The sequence below is a fragment of the Leptodactylus fuscus genome, chromosome 9, assembly GCF_031893055.1.
Source record: "Leptodactylus fuscus isolate aLepFus1 chromosome 9, aLepFus1.hap2, whole genome shotgun sequence".
NCBI lineage: Eukaryota > Metazoa > Chordata > Amphibia > Anura > Leptodactylidae > Leptodactylus > Leptodactylus fuscus.
The window spans coordinates 86,424,548-86,447,087 of NC_134273.1; the positions used below are offsets into that span (position 1 = coordinate 86,424,548).

Below are 22,540 nucleotides of genomic sequence, written 5' to 3' on the forward strand. Positions count from 1 at the left end.
ATCCTATGAAGGGCACCGCCACGGGGGATCCTATGAAGGGCACCGCCACGGGGGATCCTATGAAGGGCACCGCCACGGGGGATCCTATGAAGGGCACCGCCACGGGGGATCCTATAAAGGACACCACCACGGGGGATCCTATGAAGGGCACCGCCACGGGGGATCCTATGAAGGGCACCACCATGGGGGATCCTATAAAGGACACCGCCACGGGGATTCTATGAAGGGCACTGCCACAGGGGATCCTATGAAGGGAACCACCACGGGGGGATTCTATGAAGGGCACCGCCATGGGGGTAGTTTTGACCTCTGCTGTAAATACTTACACACTGGACAGTACTAGTGCAGTATAATACATATCTCTTTACAAGATGGCAGCCATCTACAGAACAGGGAGTGGATTTCCAGATGTGACAAGGGATGGCAGCAGGGATGTGTCCGAGCAGTAGTCATTCAGTACAGGAAATATCAGCGGCTCAGTGTAATGTAAACCTTGTACAGGGAACTGACACCAACCAGTCACGGGCACCGGCCTCAGTTTTAAATAACTTGGTGGAGTGGAGTACCGCAGCTGAACTATGACAGGGCTGGCATTGCTGCCATACCGAGAACCCTACACCCCCCGCTTCTCCAGGGTCTCTCTCTATCCTCACACAGCAAATCACGTTTTACACTCAGAGAAATTTAACCCCTTGTCGATCTATGTCAAAGTGCAATCACTTACAAAACCTTACTAGGTGCAATGTAAACAAGATGTCCTAGCACCACGCCTCTGCCTACCGGGTACTAGGACACCTCCGCAAGGGCCAAACAACTGGGGTGGGGGGGGGGGGTGTCAGGAGAATGGTGCATAATACTCATGGGCCAGGCTCTTATGAAGGCATAAACCAGTGACTGGGGGCATCATTCTGATTTGGTCACCGGGCTCCTTCTCCATGTGAGCCCAGGAAATATTCCTGAATTCCAATCACGTCCAATCCAATAACTAAAGCCGATAATGGAGGGAAGTGCTTTAAATACCAGAAATTAAGGACGCAGCGTCTTATCTGCTCACGTCTTAGATCCCGGTCATACCGCCACCATACAGCCGCAGTGCCAATCATGTGTGCAATATAATTGGTTTATAGGAAGTAGCAGAGACCCCTACTGAGAAATTTTAATTTACTAAAAATGTTCTTGGCTAAGCAAATATTACACAGAATGCGAAACTAATAAGCGAGAAAAGATATTTCTATTCATACAGAAAGAATACAAAGGAAATGGTATAACATATATATATGGACCATGCTGGTATAGCCTGGGTATACACTGTATATAATTATATATGTAGAGCCGGTATAACCTGGGTATATACTGTATATAATTATATATGTACAGCCGGTATAACCTGGGTATATACTGTATATAATTATATATGTACAGCCGGTATAACCTGGGTATATACTGTATATAACTATATATGTACAGCCGGTATAACCTGGGTATATACTGTATATAACTATATATGTACAGCTGGTATAACCCGGGTATATACTGTATATAATACTATATGTACAGCCGGTATAGCCTGGGTATATACTGTATATAATTATATATGTACAGCCGGTATAACCTGGGTATATACTGTATATAACTATATATGTACAGCCGGTATAACCTGGGTATATACTGTATATAATTATATATGTACAGCCGGTATAACCTGGGTATATACTGTATATAATTATATATGTACAGCCGGTATAACCTGGGTATATACTGTATATAATATATATATACAGCCGGTATAAGTTATACATCTTCTTGTATATAGTGATATACAGCACGCTGGTATAACCTGGGCATCTCCTGTATCGGTATTACCGGCCTTCTCCAGGATTATATAAAGCAGCAGATGTATAAATTCACCTTGAGCGTCAATTATCTGGTTCAGCCGAGGTTGTTATAACAAGAACAGAAGCATGAAAAAGGTTTTTCCGCTTTGGGGACGCTCGGCACATTTCCCACATAATTCACTGAATGTTACAACCTGGTTTGGGAAGAGTTAACACAATTCCGTTCTCTAAATCTAGGACATTATATATTTTTGCTTGAATTATGTAAATCTTAAGTTTCTGCTCCTAGACCCGGATTATCTTTATACCTGCTCTGTACTGAGAGGCAAACGCATAGGAGTCAGGAGGCGAAACCTAAAAGAGCGGTAACCCAGAGCAACCGGCCATTGTGTGTGGTCGCAACGGACTGCGGCATCTGATGTGAGAAGACGGGGAGGGGGCGCCAGGACGTTATAATATCTGCAAATATCACATTAAGTCCGAGTTGTATCTTTATTTGTGAAGAAAAGGCAGCGATATGTCAGAGCGGTCTGAAGAGACCTGCACAGAGAGCGCTGCCGCGTTTCAGGGTGTGCGGCGATAGCGACATCTCATAGAAATCACATCCGACTGTACTGTCATTACATAGGGTGTAAATACATGGTCACCATATTAATAGCGCATCAAAGTATGGCCGCCATATTGCAGGAGGAGAGCATGTGGCCGCCATATTGCAGGAGGAGAGCATGGGGCCGCCATATTGCAGGAGGAGAGCATGTGGCCGCCATATTGCAGGAGGAGAGCATGGGGCCGCCATATTGCAGGAGGAGAGCATGGGGCCGCCATATTGCAGGAGGAGAGCATGGGGCCGCCATATTGCAGGAGGAGAGCATGGGGCCGCCATATTGCAGGAGGAGAGCATGGGGCCGCCATATTGCAGGAGGAGAGCATGGGGCCGCCATATTGCAGGAGGAGAGCATGGGGCCGCCATATTGCAGGAGGAGAGCATGGGGCCGCCATATTGCAGGAGGAGAGCATGGGGCCGCCATATTGCAGGAGGAGAGCATGGGGCCGCCATATTGCAGGAGGAGAGCATGGGGCCGCCATATTGCAGGAGGAGAGCATGGGGCCGCCATATTGCAGGAGGAGAGCATGGGGCCGCCATATTGCAGGAGGAGAGCATGGGGCCGCCATATTGCAGGAGGAGAGCATGGGGCCGCCATATTGCAGGAGGAGAGCATGGGGCCGCCATATTGCAGGAGGAGAGCATGGGGCCGCCATATTGCAGGAGGAGAGCATGGGGCCGCCATATTGCAGGAGGAGAGCATGGGGCCGCCATATTGCAGGAGGAGAGTATGGGGCCGCCATATTGCAGGAGGAGAGCATGTGGCCGCCATATTGCAGGAGGAGAGCATGTGGCCGCCATATTGCAGGAGGAGAGCATGGGGCCGCCATATTGCAGGAGGAGAGTATGGGGCCGCCATATTGCAGAAGGAGAGCATGGGGCCGCCATATTGCAGGAGGAGAGCGTGTGGCCGCCATATTGCAGGAGGAGAGCGTGTGGCCGCCATATTGCAGGAGGAGAGCATGGGGCCGCCATATTGCAGGAGGAGAGCATGGGGCCGCCATATTGCAGGAGGAGAGCATGGGGCCGCCATATTGCAGGAGGAGAGCATGGGGCCGCCATATTGCAGGAGGAGAGCATGGGGCCGCCATATTGCAGGAGGAGAGCATGGGGCCGCCATATTGCAGGAGGAGAGCATGGGGCCGCCATATTGCAGGAGGAGAGCATGGGGCCGCCATATTGCAGGAGGAGAGCATGGGGCCGCCATATTGCAGGAGGAGAGCATGGGGCCGCCATATTGCAGGAGGAGAGTATGGGGCCGCCATATTGCAGGAGGAGAGCATGTGGCCGCCATATTGCAGGAGGAGAGCATGTGGCCGCCATATTGCAGGAGGAGAGCATGGGGCCGCCATATTGCAGGAGGAGAGTATGGGGCCGCCATATTGCAGAAGGAGAGCATGGGGCCGCCATATTGCAGGAGGAGAGCGTGTGGCCGCCATATTGCAGGAGGAGAGCGTGTGGCCGCCATATTGCAGGAGGAGAGCATGGGGCCGCCATATTGCAGGAGGAGAGCATGTGGCCGCCATATTGCAGGAGGAGAGCATGTGGCCGCCATATTGAAGGAGGAGAGTATGTGGCCACCATATTGAAGGAGGAGAGTATGTGGTTGTCATATTGCAGGAGGAGAGTATGTGGCCGCCATATTGCAAATACTTGGCTGCCATAAGCCTTACATCTGGCCCCTGTTATATTTGCCCCGATCAGCCATCACTACGAGTTTCCCACATCTTCCATATTCCCTCGATGCAGAGGAGACGTCTCACGGCTGTACATGTTGCGAGGACACAGGCTGGGGTCTATGACCTGTGCCCGGCGTTACGGATAATCCTATAATAAGCGTATATCACATGTGATCTCATTGCCCATTAACCCTACGATCCTTGCCCGCTGTAATGGCTCGCTATGATTTTAATGTCGACAACCAGAGATTATTGCGCTGGACGGTCAGGATCAGGGCGCCATTATGGTGAAAATCCTACAAATTAAGGATCAGCCTGCGCCATAATAGGCAGGTGATGAGAAGGGACATCAGGGAAATAAAGGGAGCGGAAAGGTTTTGTGTATGACACCCCAGACATTTATATAGGACACTGCCCATCATACAGTATTACAGATACAAAGAACGTGTATCGCCCCCTTAGAACGCCCCGGCATGAGTGAAGACCCCCAAACAAATATCATCCCATAAATACAGATCTCCTACACTAATAAGGAACTCACAACAGACCCCCGATGGATGGAGGTGCCAGGCCAGACCGCCGAAGAATACAGACCCCGACCACCCCGAGGCTCGGCTCATACTCGCGCTGGACCGTACACCAATACAGCAGTCACCGCACCCCATAATGGGGTCTGACAGGTGTCCATCGGGTTTCTGCCGTTTTCTCTTCTCTCTGCTGATTATTGATGGAATCTGCAGCAGTTTCTTATACAGGTGTGAACTTAGCCTTAGACAAAAAATACAGCGACCCTACAAAATCCCGGCCTAGACTCCTAAACCCCATCTAGTTACAGCTGCCAAACCTTCTAAATAAAGAGCCCAGACCCATTATAATAGACCCAAGACCAGACCCTCTGCCTACAGACCCCAAAACATTCAGACCCCAGACATCCAATCTCTATAGACCAGAGTCTAGACCCCAGACCAAATCCCAAACTATTCTTTACAGATCAGCTGTAACACTCGGCTCCTCTCCTGCGAGCTGCAGAGCAAACATCCTAATGGCACTCAGGACACTGTGAGCCCCAGAGCGGGCCGTGCACCCGGGAGCCCCAGAGCGGGCCGTGCACCCGGGAGCCCCAGAGCGGGCCGTGCACCGGTGAGCCCCAGACCGGGCCGTGCACCGGTGAGCCCCAGACCGGGCCGTGCCCCGGTGAGCCCCAGACCGGGCCGTGCCCCGGTGAGCCCCAGACCGGGCCGTGCACCGGTGAGCCCCAGACCGGGCCGTGCACCGGTGAGCCCCAGACCGGGCCGTGCACCGGTGAGCCCCAGACCGGGCCGTGCACCGGTGAGCCCCAGACCGGGCCGTGCACCGGTGAGCCCCAGACCGGGCCGTGCCCCCGTGAGCCCCAGACCGGGCCGTGCCCCCGTGAGCCCCAGACCGGGCCGTGCCCCCGTGAGCCCCAGACCGGGCCGTGCCCCCGTGAGCCCCAGACCGGGCCGTGCCCCCGTGAGCCCCAGACCGGGCCGTGCCCCCGTGAGCCCCAGACCGGGCCGTGCCCCCGTGAGCCCCAGACCGGGCCGTGCCCCCGTGAGCCCCAGACCGGGCCGTGCCCCCGTGAGCCCCAGACCGGGCCGTGCCCCCGTGAGCCCCAGACCGGGCCGTGCCCCCGTGAGCCCCAGACCGGGCCGTGCCCCCGTGAGCCCCAGACCGGGCCGTGCCCCCGTGAGCCCCAGACTGGGACTCTGCAGCTGTGGCCAAACTAGAATGCCTAGCATACTAAGGTCTGGAGTAGAGCTGCAGTGTAAAGTATGGTGGTATCAATCACAATTGGAACCTGAGCATGCAATATCCTTAGATTAAGTTTTATAGATTTGTAAAGATATTTTGCTGCTTAAAAAATAAGTCTGCAGCGGTCAGAGTGTTGCATCACTTTTACTGTCGGATTACTTTGCGGTCACAGATCCGGGGGTGGATATCGCCAGTCCTGAAGTGGCAGCCATGTTGTTCTGCTTATAATTAATATAGATCTGTAAGCGGAAGATAAATGGCGGCCAGAACAAATCTATTCAATAACTTTCCATGTAGCTGTGAGCAGAGGACAGAGCAAGTGGAATGTGGGGGAGGGGAGTGGGCGAGGGGCGTACAGCAAGGATATACATATAGCAGAGTCAGTATATGGATATAGAGATCATTAGACTGGTCAATGGGGGGAGAGACATTACAGAAACTGGAGCCTGTTCTGTGTATTGGGTCTGTATGACCTATGAAGGGTTAATAATATTGGCACATTCCATATTATTCCCGGGGGTCATATACACTGTTATCCACCATGCTGTACCTTCCATCATCTCCAGCTCAGGTTTTACTTCATCCCCTCCTGACCCATCAGGGTGAACCCCAATGCAGCCTTCTTCTAATGTAAATACGTCAATAAAATGGCGCCAAAATCTGTCTGTGACGACTCCTATGGCTGCCCTGACAACATCCACATTAGGTCATCACCCAGCTTTCCCAGAGCCCTGAAGTCCTACTCTGCTGCATATATATGAGGAAGAGATATAATACAATCATGGGAAAGCTGGATGATAAAGGTGACTGACATTATAGCATTAGAGCCGCAGAATGGGAAGTAGTACTGAGCAATGGCCTAGAGCCGCAGAATGGGAAGTAGTACTGAGCAATGACCTATAGCTGAAGAATAGGAAGTAGTACTGAGCAATGAGCTGCAGAAAAGGAAGTAGTACTGAGCAATGGCCTAGAGCCGCAGAATGGGAAGTAGTACTGAGCAATGACCTACAGCTGCAGAATGGGAAGTAGTATTGAGCAATGAGCTGCAGAATGGGAAGTAGTACTGAGCAATGACCTATAGCTGAAGAATAGGAAGTAGTACTGAGCAATGAGCTGCAGAAAAGGAAGTAGTACTGAGCAATGAGCTGCAGAAAAGGAAGTAGTACTGAGCAATGGCCTAGAGCCAAAGAATAGGAAGTAGTACTGAGCAATGACCTACAGCTGCAGAATGGGAAGTAGTACTGAGCAATGAGCTGCAGAAAAGGAAGTAGTACTGAGCAATGGCCTAGAGCCAAAGAATAGGAAGTAGTACTGAGCAATGACCTACAGCTGCAGAATGGGAAGTAGTACTGAGCAATGACCTATAGCTGAAGAATAGGAAGTAGTACTGAGCAATGACCTACAGCTGCAGAATGGGAAGTAGTATTGAGCAATGAGCTGCAGAATGGGAAGTAGTACTGAGCAATGAGCTAGAGCCAAAGAATGGGAAGTAGTACTGAGCGCTCACTGACATACACATGCAAGTGCCCACACTGACCAGCCAGACTGTAGGACAGGTGAGTACAGTCTATTGCTCTCTGTTATCAGCCATTTCTGGAAGTAATAAGTCAGATTTACACCAGATGTGAGCGATAGAGCATCTCCTCCTCTCAATCAGAAACTGTTGATTTTAGGTGTACTGGCCCTTTAAGACACTTGGGCAGGAATTCTCTCTCCAAGAGAAATGATATATATAATAGGAATATCTCCGGGGTCGTCTGAACATGACCCCGCAGATATTCATATTATATATATATCATTTCTCCTGCAGAGAGAATTCCTGCCCAAGACAAGTCTCACATTCCAATATACCAGCTGTACAATGTATACGGACTGTCCAAACAAACCCAGCACTGATGTAGCAGAGCTCAGCTGCACCGCGCAGGGGCCACAACTACCCCCTGGCAGCCGCAGACACTACACTACAAGCAGGCTGATGCAGACACACAACTATGCAGATGGAGCAGAGCTCAGGAACTGGACCTTCATTTCTGCAGTTATAACTCTCAGTGGCATCACCTGGAACAAAGATTCAGTTTATATACCCTGACCAGGGCAGAAGGTCTTGTTGATGCCCCCGGTGACCCTCAGCACTTGCCCCCTCCCCGGTAGTATAATACTATAGATTCACCTGCAGTCCTGTGAACTCTGAATACACTGAAATACCAGTAAACTGAGCTCTGCTACATCTGCATCATTCATATATTATATATATACATACATATACACACACACACAGATACAGACACTGACCCGATTGTGGGTGAACTACAAGTCCCAGCAGACAGTCCACAAGTGCACATAAGACATAAGTGTTTGCAAAGTTGGCGGCACTGGAGACACTAACTTGGCAGTACTGTAGAAGCTGGCACAGGGCACAGACTGGCGCTCATTCCCATAAACTGGGTCAGTCCTTGTCTACCCCAAGTACAGAGAGGAGAAGAGAGGGATCCACTCACCGAAATCGGAGTGCAGGTCCTTCCTGAGCCCACAGAGCATGTCTGCTGGAGAGCTGTACACAGCGACACAACCTGCACCGCCTGCTCTGCTCCAGCTCTGCTCCACTGCCACATCCCACATAGCAGAGCAGAGCCGACACTACACAGCCATTGGATGGCACAGGGCACATGGACTATTCCCAGCACTATACAAAATCCTCATCACACCTCTCAGCCATTACAGCACTGGGGGTCGGGGGTTTGGATGCCAACCAGGGCTCAGTCTCCACAATCTGTACAGGGTTACCAGGACTATTGTATGTGCTATACAGTGTCAGGGGTAGGAGATTACACCGCACTGGGGCTTCATTCACACCTGCCTCTGCTGGACATAGAACAACATGAGGGTGGAATGACAGAAGCCGGACTGAGTCCATCAGTGATATTGGGGCGTCACGTTGTGTGAATGGGGCTCCGCTTTGCTACAATGTATCCGGTCACAGCAAATACACGATACAAAGATGAGGCCTCAGGCGCTGTTCACACTGAGTTTTTTTTGATATGTTGGGCTATAGGCTGGACCTGCGTCTTTTTCCAGTCTCAGTGACTAGGTTACTATGTAAAGCATACGCCATATGACTGTACGCCAAGCTGCGGCATACTGCTCCATTGACTTCTACTGTAATAATCTGTATACGGTGGAGACAATCCGCCTGCGCCCGCGTACATATATGGATATGTGCGTGCAACAAACTCCCGTGGATCCGGCCCACCCAAACCCCTGTAGCGCGGCCCCCTCCTCCCATGCGCACGACCCTACCCCCGCGGCATCCCTGCTAAGGGGGCCCTGTGCGCCCCTCTGGTTCCCCAAAGCCCTCTTGCGCGCCCCCCTCCTGTACGAACCACTGGGCCCCCAAAGTCCTGTACTGCGGCCCCCGGCACCGATCACTACAGTCCCCCGGGGTTACTCACACAGCAGAGCCACTTGCCTTGCCACAGCGAGTGAGGCCACGTGTCTGTATGTGGTGTATACCTCAGATATACAAGAGGAAGGGGTTAAACAGGTTTAGAAAAAAAATAAATACAGCCACTTTCTAGAAAAACAGCGCCACCCCTGTCCTCAGGTTGTGTGTGGTATTCAGCTGTACTGAAATGAATAAGCTCGAGCTGCAATACCAAACTCAACCTGTAGACAGGCGTGGCGCTGTTTCTGGAAGATAGCACAGATGTGTTTGCAACTGTATAAAGCCACACACAGCAAAATGCAAAGGCTGGATTCACACCTGGCAGATTATGTTGCAGGTCTATGTTCTTGCTGGATTTTCATTTGCAGCAATTTCTGCCACGTGTGAATCTGCTCTTACAATACCGGAGTAATTACCTAATAATAATAATTATGACACAGGAGTTAATGCGGCGGCGGCGGCGTCTGCTGGTGTCAGTCTCACGGCCGCAGCTGTTGTGCCCCATAGATATAAACAGTTGTTTGATGTAATGGAGATCTTAGGCGCAGAGAATGCGACTCGGCCAAGAGTGTGGAGGGAAAATGTGGGATATGTGGGAAGGTCCGGCACACGCAGGGTTAACAACATACATTCCCCCCACAGACCCCTCATAAAGGATCCGATTCTTATAGACAAGACACTGAGCAATGGGCTTAATACTCTGCTTTACAAATCTTGTATTGAATTCTGCCTTGTACTCCAGTCACAGCCAAAGAGGCATCAAGATTTTGCATTACTAGACAGAAGTGTACTATGCGCGGTCAGTTTGTAGGCTCCATGTCTGACAACAGGGCAACCAGCAGGATTGCGAATCAAGCCCTAGATTATAATGATTCAAACACGGCTTCCTTCCAAAACAGCGCCACCCCTGTGCACAGGTTGTTTGTAGTATTGCAGTGTAGCAGGTTCCATAAGTTTCCTTTACACGCTCCCTGGTGCAATGCTCTGGGGGTGAACACCTCACAATACACAAATTTTCAAAATAAATATTGTTGCAGTTTTCATGGAGGCCACTAGAGGTCAGCAGATGAGACGGTATTCCTAAGACCATCTCACTTTACAGCTTGCTGCTTTCTGTACATGAAAGAAAGAACAATCTGAAAGTCCTATCCCACTTTATAGGATGGAAATACCCCAATAAACACCAACATTGGATTTGACACACAAGGTCATCTAGGTGGCGCTATTTTTTTTTTTTTGTATGTCCATGAATAACAACCAGTTTGGTGTCTCCACTGAATCCCTGCAGTACATGACAAGTCTAGAGCTGGGACCACGTCCCAGGGAAGCGGCTGTCACCTACATGGAGTGACAGCTGTTCGCCTGGGGTGGCAGTACTCCAAACATCAAGTTACCTAGTATTGCATTAAGAAAGTCAATTAATCAGTAGCGCATCGACCGCCCCTCCGCGCCCCCCACCGTCCTCCACCGCTTACAGAAACTCATTAATCTGCAACTTATTGAATTTTAGGGGAATAAAAAATAAATGAGAGCAAAAACTTTACTAAAACAAGTCACTTATTACAGTTGTAAGTAATGGCGTCCCCTGCTGGAGGGAGAACCAATGATGGGGGAGACAGTGACCAGGGGTGACACGGGGAGAGCGCAGGTCCTGTCTATGCCAAATGTGCAGAGTACTCAGAAATCAGAGGCCTGGACATGAAATCAATGCCGGAAAAGTCACAGTCTGGTAGTGCTGGAGATCTGACTGAGCGGCCATTACTCCCCCTACAGGAGACTGACAGCCAGCGCAGGTCTGCAGGGGAAAGCTGTATGCAACAAGAACACATTGATTTATCACTAACTAGACAGGTCTGCAAATACAGAGAGTAAAGGAATAACAAAGTCACCGGGCATTACCCGAAACTAATATAGGGGGCGTAACAAGTAACCAGGGGGCCCCATAACATAACAGTACAGGATAATACACACAGTGATGTCACAGTACAGGATAATACACACAGTGATGTCACAGTACAGAGATAATACACACAGTGATGTCACAGTACAGAGATAATACACAGAGTGATGTCACAGTACAGGGATAATACACACAGTGATGTCACAGTACAGGGATAATACACACAGTGATGTCACAGTACAGGGATAATACACACAGTGATGTCACAGTACAGGATAATACACACAGTGATGTCACAGTACAGAGATAATACACACAGTGATGTCACAGTACAGAGATAATACACACAGTGATGTCACAGTACAGGATAATACACACAGTGATGTCACAGTACAGGATAATACACACAGTGATGTCACAGTACAGAGATAATACACACAGTGATGTCACAGTACAGAGATAATACACACAGTGATGTCACAGTACAGGATAATACACACAGTGATGTCACAGTACAGAGATAATACACACAGTGATGTCACAGTACAAGGATAATACACACAGTGATGTCACAGTACAGAGATAATACACACAGTGATGTCACAGTACAGGGATAATACACACAGTGATGTCACAGTACAGGGATAATACACACACAGTGATGTCACAGTACAGGATAATACACACAGTGATGTCACAGTACAGAGATAATACACACAGTGATGTCACAGTACAGAGATAATACACACAGTGATGTCACAGTACAGGATAATACACACAGTGATGTCACAGTACAGAGATAATACACACCGTGATGTCACAGTACAGAGATAATACACACAGTGATGTCACAGTACAGGATAATACACACAGTGATGTCACAGTACAAGGACGCTCTAGTAGTGACATGACAGTTAAGAAGTGATATAACAACTAAATGATGTCACATTAACATCACAAGATAGAAGTAACACCTAGAAATGTCATACACACTGTGACATCACACCATAGAATGAGGTCACATGAAAGTACAGCAATAACACAAAGTATTACAGCAGAGAAGTATTTGTACTAGTATTTGGCGGAGGTGACCACAGAACTCCATAGTAAAGATTCCCAAGCTGCACTGAGTACTCACGGCCCCCTTAGACCCTGGACCCCTGTACTCCGGCTGTTACATCCATGAATAGATGGCCGAATAAAAAAAAAAAAAAACAAAGCAAAATAACCCAGGGTGATGTCATTCCAGGGATCGCAGTGGTTGTCATCACCCAATATTTATAGAAATGCAAGAGATATATTAGTACGAAACTAGGCAGCATAAACTATTCCCAATAGACTCGTGAAGACTGCGCACAATACTGTCTGCTACCACTAGATGGTGCTCCATGCCATAGAACTATACACTGTATATAACTCAGCTTGATACAGCGAGTATGTGCAGAACTGAGGTTATGGTTTGTCTTACCATTAATAAATTATATATATATATATATATATATATATATATATATATATATATATATATATATATATATTACACACACACACCCACACCATATAAAGCACAGTCAGGTCTGTAATAAGTGGCTGATTTCTGTGCCCGCATCCTCCACCATTAAAACCCATTTGCCTATATATTGCAGTAAAGGCTATTGTTATAGTATAATGTACCGACTCTTATGTCTGTATTATTTGACCTGACATTTATGGGTTGTTCCGATTCCTTTACCCACTGATGTGACTCCCCTAATGCAGCCTATATTTCCCATAATACCTCTGACTTAGTACAGAGGAGTATATCCACACTGGCACTTATTCTGCTCTGAGTCCTAAGGACAGCAGTGACATGGAGCTACTAGTGCCTAAATCACACTGCAGAGCTCCAGTTTTGGCCTCCAGCATGTGATAGGCTTCCCCCATCAACTCTTTTACACAGGAGGCACAAAAGAGCAGTGCAAAGCTGCAAGTCATAGAATACACTGGAGATTCTGCACACAGCACAAGCAAATAGTATAGACAGCTAAAGTATACAGTGGAGATTCTGCACATGGACACACACAGTACAGACGGCATGGTGAGTGAAGGCAAAGCATTGTGAGGCTGCGTCTCATAGAATACACTGGAGATTCTGCACACAGCATAGATCGTATAGGCAGCCAGATCCCAAAAACATAGATGGAAGTAAACAGGCAGTGTCAAAGCAATCAGGACGAGGGGACAACTGTCCGAGGTCCAATCTGGTACGAGGCAACGTTGTGTTTACCATTTTATCCTTAACTCTTTCACTACCCTAGATCACCAGGAATTTTACCAAGTACCAGAAAAAATAGATAAAACATGGCAAGTAGGGGGTGTATTTTCTTGATACCCAGACCCCCCCCCCCCCATCCTCCATGGTATATGCTAGTAATACAGTCCTTTCTTTTGGTTGGAAAACCCTTCTGCTGGGACTTGTAGTCCAATGCCACACACTGGAAGTCTCCTGTCTCTGGAAACAACTTCCACATCATCGAGTCTCTGCAGAGAGCAGAAGACAATAAAATATATTCCATTTATTTTCCCCTAGAGGAAAGGAAAGATTCACACTGAGAGGAGCGACTCCGACCCCAGGAGACACGGATTCTTTTGTGTGAGAAAATTACCAGACATTGTTAGAAACCGGAAAAATAGACTCAGAGCGACAAGGGAACGTTCAGCGCCTCGAAACCTGTCTGTATGGGGAGCAGCAGAGAGGAGTCTGAGGAATGGCGGCAATACAGGGGGGGAGACACGGGGTTAATCGGATACACACCGCTGTATAGCCATACAGTCACTTCCTTCAGCATCAATGGGACAGGACTGCATGCTCATACAGCTGAGGGATTGTTACAATGTATCAGTATAGCTCAGAAGTAGCAGAATAGATTGATGGATAATGACTACACTGATACACTGTGACAAGCCCTCTGCGGGGCAGAACTGAGTAAAGCCCAGTGCACATCAGCATTCGGGGAGTTCGCTTGGGGAACCCCAAAACAGAAACCTGCGGACCCCATAGACTATTGGATTGGTGGAGTCCATTAGAAAAAGTGATAACTTGGTACAACCCCTTAAAGGGGGTCTCTCACCAGAATCCAGTATATCACCCCAGCCCTGCAGATAGATAGGTTAGGGTCACCTAAATCATATGGTTTGTTCCCCTTGAGAATTGGCTCCTCCGTTGCCAAGATATCCTCATTTTTGTAAATATGCAAATGAGCTATTTGGCAATGGCCGCCCCCTTGTAGCTCCAGAAGTGGTGATAGCTCAGGAAGGGAGTGACTGATTCTCAAGGGGAATACATCATTTGGCTCGGGTGACCCTAACCTATCTATCCGTGAGGCCGGGCGACACGCTCAGTTCTGATGACAGGCTCCCTTTAACAAACAACAAATGCTAACATCATGGATTGCTCAGGAATGGTGGGAGCTGGAGAAAAATCCCAACTGTGCCAGAATCAATGGAAACAAGAGCTAGAGTTAGCGGAGGTGGTGAAAGGTTCCCTTTAATAAAATATAACCCTGGTAGGTGGGCCGTGACCCCCTTCATTACAGCACAGTGTACACAACTTCTCTAGGTACAGGCCATTTTTTTTTTGGAAGGGAGGGGGACAGGTAAATATGTAATGTTAATAAATCATGAGCGCTAATCGGAAGCATTTTGGGGGAGGGGAAGGGGCACATCATCATTTTTAGACGCTGTTCACTTAATACATCTCACAACTTGGAAAAAAAACCCCGAAAGACAGTTTAATAACAGGCCTGTCACGTTAATCAGAACGGATTTCTTAATTACACATGCACAAGGCTGACATGTTCCCGTCACGAGCTGCGGAGGCATAACCGCCGAGAACAATAAGACACGCGCGACTTAACCCATTCAGAGCCCATTCCTGCAAAACCAGCCTGGCTGCTAAGGGTTAAAAGATACAATGGCGCCCTACACTGCCCTGCTTCAAAAGGGGGAAAATGGGGAAAAATCTTGGGCCTTGTCATCTTGTAGCAACATGCTGGGACTTAGGTTATTGGTGCTATACCTCGTCCCCACCACCAGGGGGCAGTATAATGCTGCAGTGACATCAGGGTTGACCTCGGTGACCTCTTCTTAATTATTTTCCTTGTATGAACGACATAGACTGCAGACGCAGAACTGCCCGATGCAATTTATATCTACTAATATAGCGCAGGAAATTAAGCTGAACGTCTTAACATCCCCATGATAGAAATGGGACCCCGGGGAGACATCGCTGCGTTATCTGTTTCACTGGGTTCAGAACACGAAGCCGCATCAGGAGGGAAACCCATCCCTGGCACGACAAGCACATACCCAAACCAGGCGCGGTTACATGGGTATCATCTTGCCAAAAATATGTGACCCCCCCTAGGGTCAGATGCTGCAGCCACATCTAGGTGCACGAAGCCAAGCCTATGGGCAAAGATCTCCAAATCTCAATAGAGGTAGATTGGGCATACGATGGAACCACCATTCCAAAAGTCACTTTGAAAAGGCTGCCCCCTACCTACAAGAGCTGTTACTACACAGTGGACGCATCAAGGAACAAACTCCGCTTTTTATAAGACACATCAGACACCTGCGGCTCCTTAGACTTGGTGGACCTGCCATCTATAGCCACATCATTGTGGTCAACTGAAGCTTGAAGAACAGGACAAGAGTGAGATAAAGGGCCGAGGGCCGTAAGACCACCACTGGAGGCAATGCAAGGTCTAGCGGAGCAGGGGAACAAGCCAAGCATCGAATGTTTATAGGACCTCAGGCTCTCCTCTAGGGATAGATGATGGGACAAAGAAGGGTCAGCCATGTTGGATTTTACATGTTCAATCCCTTTCTGTCGGGAGATGAGCTGAGCATTGATCTCAACTAGATATGAGCCAACCAGTTTGTAAAATGCCAGATTTGTTGCAAATTTTCCAAAAAGTTTGCAGTTGACCAAACCAAAAACATGGGGTTTTCTACCTATAAATCACTATTACACCCTGGGGTCCATTAATATAACGGAGAACAATAAGTGCAGGTGCAGAAACATAATAAAACCAATACTCCCTACCCGCACCTTACTGGGCTCCCTCCTGGCCTTCGTTAGTCATCTTCGGCTTCCTGGGTGACTGCTGAGGCCGGTCATTGTCTCATGATGGCCAAAGAGGACCCTGAGGGAGCAGCGGCCACTACAAGGGGGCCCAGGACAGAAGAGAATCCAGTTGAACACCCATGTCTATAACGTGGGGCCTCCGCCTTAAGATGCGTCATGAGCCTGCACAAAAACCTAGGTCAGCTCACACTGGTGTCGATTTCTTGCAATCCAGTAAATTAGTGTAAAGATGATTATAAATGTTGTGGGGGCTGTGAATGCACCGGTGCTACACCCCTCCATACAACCCCTCAGGAAAGTGCTGAGGGCAGTGCAAGAGATGAAAACAGTTGCACAAATTTGTGCAAAACCCCTGATCTGCTCATATAGTTTAGACTTTTTCATACCTTGTATGCCAGAAAACTGTGCCTAAAACACCAGAAATCTCCCCCATGATCTCAGCTTTAATCCACAACTTTAGGATCAGCAAAAGCAACAAAATGTGAATAAGCCCGAATATCTCCATCACTAATGGTCTCAGGGCTCAGTAGAGGAGACCCAATATCTCAACATTTTCATAGAATAGAAACCAAACTGGGGGCACCGTTTATATTGATATGTGCAACAAGTATATAAGGAGGTGATATCCTGGTGGGGGGTTGGGGGCCACATACTTTTGCTATTGACTATAGACAGTGCTCATGGTACTTTAATTTGGCGCCCCGTCTCATCTGTCATCTTGGGTTTAGCCCATATCCTAAGTATCTGTCGGGCGGACGACTTAACTGACTTTGAACGGCAGAAAATCTGCATGAATTAGCGGCGGGCGCCCTGTCAGACCCGGGCACTGCTCCACTCTCTGGGTAATGAAGTTTGGCAGAAAGGCAGAAAAAATCTGCTATAAATTATGTGTTTGCTTTTTCCATTTCCGACAATCACAAATGACAGAAACTAAACATCGAGCACAGGAAAGTTTCTACAAGAACGTCAAGTTCCATCAAGGAGACGAGGACAAGATGATCACGAACACAAAGGAAAGTAGCGGCAGTCCTGAAACTACAACTCCCAGCATGCCATGACAGCCACTGGATCACACTGGTTTTGTTGTTATACCCATGTTCACACAATGCTGTATATACAGCCACTGGGCATGCTGAAAACAATGGGGCACCATTAGGTTATATTCACATGCTGCAGATTTGGTGCACTTCTATTCATCTGCCAGGGTTGTTTGTCCAGTCAGTAGTCTTGAATTAACCGGGTGTCAGTGCAATGGACACGACCTCCCTTATCTACAGAGGGAATGGCATCATAATAAAGGGGAGCTCTGACCTTTCCTGGATTTCCATCTCATAAAGGTTGTGAAGAAATGCATTTCTGGTCTCCACGTTGCAGTTCACAGTGACTGAGCTCCTGTACTGATCCTCTGACTATCTACACCTACAACTCTCAGCACCTGATCTAATAACCCAGAGCTCAGGCCTGAAAGTCACATGCAAAATCTGGCCTGGCGCCCTGTCCATCTATGCAGTGTCCGTATAGCAGCAGGTCAGGGTGCGTGCAGGTTGCGGCATTACAGTAACTTCAATGTTTCTTTATTGGAAAGAAAATTGCAAGCATATTGATGAATCCAAGAGCATGGACTATCCAGGATCATAAAACACTGCCCCACCTTGCCATAGGTTCTGAGTGTTATTGCAACGTGACCACATTCACTTTTGGCTGGGACTACAACCAAACGTCTACTGCTTCTGTCCTGTGTCACTTGCGGTGATGTAAGTAAATAGGGTTACGTTGTGACCCCTAAGGTTTCAGTCATAATTGATCTGTTTGTGACCCCATGTCTCAGATACAATAAAACCCCATTCATATGTATAACTACAGGATTTACAAGGCGACGCGGCCATCTTCTCCATGAGACTCAAGTCGTGGCCAAAATGACCATCTAGCCCCAGCTTTAAGGAGCTGCAAAACCACACACAACCAGAGGACAACGTGCAAGGCTATGGACACACTGTAAGATGCCTGCAGCAAAAAACAGACAAAATCAGCTGGTTATACTGCGGCTTTCAGCTGCGATTCCCTGGTGACTGGTCTGGCTGTTGACCTATTGCATTGCACAGGTTGAAAACCGCGACCGAACACGCAACATTACGTGTCCAAAACCTGCAGGTCAAGCACTTTGCATCCCCGGCCTATTGATTCTGCATTGTAATGTTCTTAGGGTTAATCGTTGACCATAGGGGAGAGATGTCCAGTCACTGATATATACATCTATATACTGGCTATAAACTCTGCCCCTTCCAGGAAAATCCCAGAGTATCCAGTAATGACACTTTGTATCTGTGTGACCATTAGGCTGAGGCCACACATTGCAGATACAATACAGTATTTTGGTTGCAGATTTTGCAGTGTTCTTTCTGAGCTCAAAATTACAGCAAAATCTACAACCTAAAAACACGGCATGGGTACATGGGAATTTTGGCTGTGACCAAAGACTGCTGGGTCTCTCTGACGCTCCTTACTTATGTTAGTGGATGGGGTCACATTGTGGCCCAACTTCTAGTCACAAAAAAATCGAACATTTCTCAACTACTGCGCAACTATAAGTCGCGGACACGGCACACTGGGGATTGCAAGGTAACTCCATTCACTAAGTGAAAGAATCTCAGGGTAACCCGGCCATCTTTGGTTGTAGTCCGAGCCTAAAGGCTGAGGCCCCACGTTGAGGAAAAGCTTCTTTTCTTGTTGCACATTTTGCTGCAGATTTTTGAGCCAAAGTCAGGAGAGACTTGAAAGGGAAAGGAGAATATAAAGGAATTTCTTAGACGTTTCCCTTCTGTTAAATCCACCCCTCACTTTGGCTCAAAAAAACGCAGCAAAATCGGCAACAAAAAATGCTGCGTCTCTGCAACGTGGGGCTTCACATAGCGGGCCACAGCCAAAGAGCACTGGACCATGGCGGAAATGCAACGTGACTTTCCCTGCAGCGCTTTATGCTTCAGGTTTCCATAGGTATAACTGACATGCAACGGTTTTGGAAAGAAGAACCACGATGCGTTGCCGCCACATTTTTTCCCACAGTGCTTTATAGCTGCGGGTCGTCCCTTTGGGCCTTAGCCTGAAGGGGTTTTCTAATCTTCAGCTATAGATGAGCTACCTTAGTGTTTGGACAATTGCTGCGGCCTCTGAAGAACAAGCACAGTGCCACACATTGTATAGTGGTTGTGCTTGGTACTGCAGCTTAGCCCCATTTACCTAAATGGGACTGAGCTGTACAGTATTCCCAGACTACAATTTCCTAATCATTTCTGTTACAGGTGGGTGTGACTAGAGATGAGCGAGTAGTGAAATATATTCGTTTCGAGTAGAGCCTCAATATTCGACTACTCGATCGAATATTGAATCCCATTATAGTCTATGGGGAAAAAATGCTCGTTTCAGGGGAAACCACTATTCATCTAACGGAGAGTCACCAACTCCACGAGTAGCAGGAGGAGAGTGTTTAGGAGGAGCGCTGTGCAGTTAAAGCGCACGGACCCCATAGACTATAACGGGGTCCATGTGCTTGCAGCACATTGCCAGCACAAATGCTATAGCATTCGGGCAATCAACGCTGGTTCTAAATCGAATCTTTACTGCGAATAGGAGTAGTATTGGATCGAGTACGAGTATTTTGAATGCCTACTCAATCGAATAGTACTTGCTCATCGCTAGGTGTGACCTAAAATGTATGCAGGCTCCCAATCCTACCATTGCCCTGTAGGGACTATCAGTTTCCTCTACGGGACATTACCTAGCTCCAGCTTATACAGGGACATATTCACACCATAGGTATATACCAGGTATTGCCAATGGAGCGATTCTAGAATATATAAATATAGGTTAAAGCAAAGTTACTACAAAAAGTTGCAGATACCGATTTTCGGTCTTGCTGACGCTTTCTGCTGCAGGGGGCGTTTATCAGTGTACACTTTACCCCCCAGCCTGCGCCGGAGTCTCTGGAGGTAAAACCCATCCCGGCTCTGCTATATTTATATGCAAAAAGCAAACTCCAAATTTTCTTTTCAAGATCTGATCGGATGCACTGAGGGCCTCGTAAGCAGCAATTAAAACACACACAGGCGGCAAAGTTAATTTTTTTATTATTAATGTCAACATAAAAAAGCTCCGGATTTCTCTGCTAATTAAGATGTTCCTTTGAAGCCTTCAGTAACCGCACAGAGCGAGGCGAGGAGATTATACAGCACATAAGTCCCCGGAGAGGAGCCACACTCACATATAGGAACCAAAATAATTAACCCTTTAAATCAAGGATCTACTTACAAGATGTCTGACCCCCCCATAACAAGAAATAAACTGGTCTGGATTCATTAAAATGCCCAGGTTATACCGGCTGTACACATATAATTATATACAGTATATACCCAGGTTATACCGGCTGTACATATAGAATTATATACAGTATATACCCAGGTTATACCAGCTGTACATATATAATTATATACAGTATATACCCAGGTTATACCGGCTGTACATATATAATATATACAGTATATACCCAGGTTATACCGGCTGTACATATATAATATATACAGTATATACCCAGGATATACCGGCTGTACATATATAATTATATACAGTATATACCCAGATTATACCGGCTGTACATATATAATTATATACAGTATATACCCAGGTTATACCGGCTGTACATATATAATTATATACAGTATATACCCAGGTTATACCGGCTGTACATATATAATTATATACAGTATATACCCAGGTTATACCGGCTGTACATATATAATTATATACAGTATATACCCAGGTTATACCGGCTGTACATATATAATATATACAGTATATACCCAGGTTATACCGGCTGTACATATATAATTATATACAGTATATACCCAGATTATACCGGCTGTACATATATAATTATATACAGTATATACCCAGGTTATACCGGCTGTACATATATAATTATATACAGTATATACCCAGGTTATACCGGCTGTACATATATAATTATATACAGAATATAACCAGGTTATACCGGCTGTACATATATAATTATATACAGAATATACCCAGGTTATACCGGCTGTACATATATAATTATATACAGTATATACCCAGGTTATACCGGCTGTACATATATAATATATAAAGTATATACCCAGGTTATACCGGCTGTACATATATAATTATATACAGTATATACCCAGGTTATACCGGCTGTACATATATAATTATATACAGGAGATACCCAGGTTATACCGGCCGCACATATATAATTATATACAGTATATACCCAGGTTATACCGGCCGCACATATATAATTATATACAGTATATACCCAGGTTATACCAGCTGTACATATATAATTATATACAGTATATACCCAGGTTATACCGGCTGTACATATATAATTATATACAATATATACCCAGGTTATACCGGCTGTACATATATATTATATATAGTATATACCCAGATTATACCGGCTGTACATATATATTATATACAGTATATACCCAGGTTATACCGGCTGTACATATATAATTACATGCAGTATATACCCAGGTTATATCGGCTGTACATATATAACTATACATAGTATATACCCAGGTTATACCGGCTGTACATATATAATATATACAGTATATACCCAGGTTATACCGGCTGTACATATAGAATTATATACAGTATATACCCAGGTTATACCGGCTGTACATATATAATTATATACAGTATATACCCAGGTTATACCGGCTGTACATATATAATATATACAGTATATACCCAGGATATACCGGCTGTACATATATAATTATATACAGTATATACCCAGATTATACCGGCTGTACATATATAATTATATACAGTATATACCCAGGTTATACCGGCTGTACATATATATTATATATAGTATATACCCAGGTTATACCGGCTGTACATATATAATTATATACAGGAGATACCCAGGTTATGCCAGCCGCACATATATAATTATATACAGTATATACCCAGGTTATACCGGCTGTACATATATAATTATATACAGTATATACCCAGGTTATACCGGCTGTACATATAGAATTATATACAGTATATACCCAGGTTATACCAGCTGTACATATATAATTATATACAGTATATACCCAGGTTATACCGGCTGTACATATATA

The 22,540-nt window shown here is 46.6% G+C and overlaps 1 protein-coding gene across 5 annotated transcripts in view; it reads right to left on the bottom strand.

Annotated features, from left to right (window-relative positions):
- Window positions 1-22,540, bottom strand: part of GRIP2 (glutamate receptor interacting protein 2) — a 202,714-nt gene that overhangs the window by 25,136 nt on the left and 155,038 nt on the right. The window contains exon 1 of one of the 5 annotated variants that reach the window (XM_075286610.1): window positions 8,390-8,450. The exons of the other annotated variants lie outside the window; for them this stretch is intronic. Coding sequence (XP_075142711.1) covers window positions 8,390-8,429 — 40 coding nt within the window. The 5' untranslated portion in view covers window positions 8,430-8,450. Of the gene's footprint in view, window positions 1-8,389; window positions 8,451-22,540 lie in introns of those variants that run through there. 5 annotated transcript variants of the gene reach the window in all.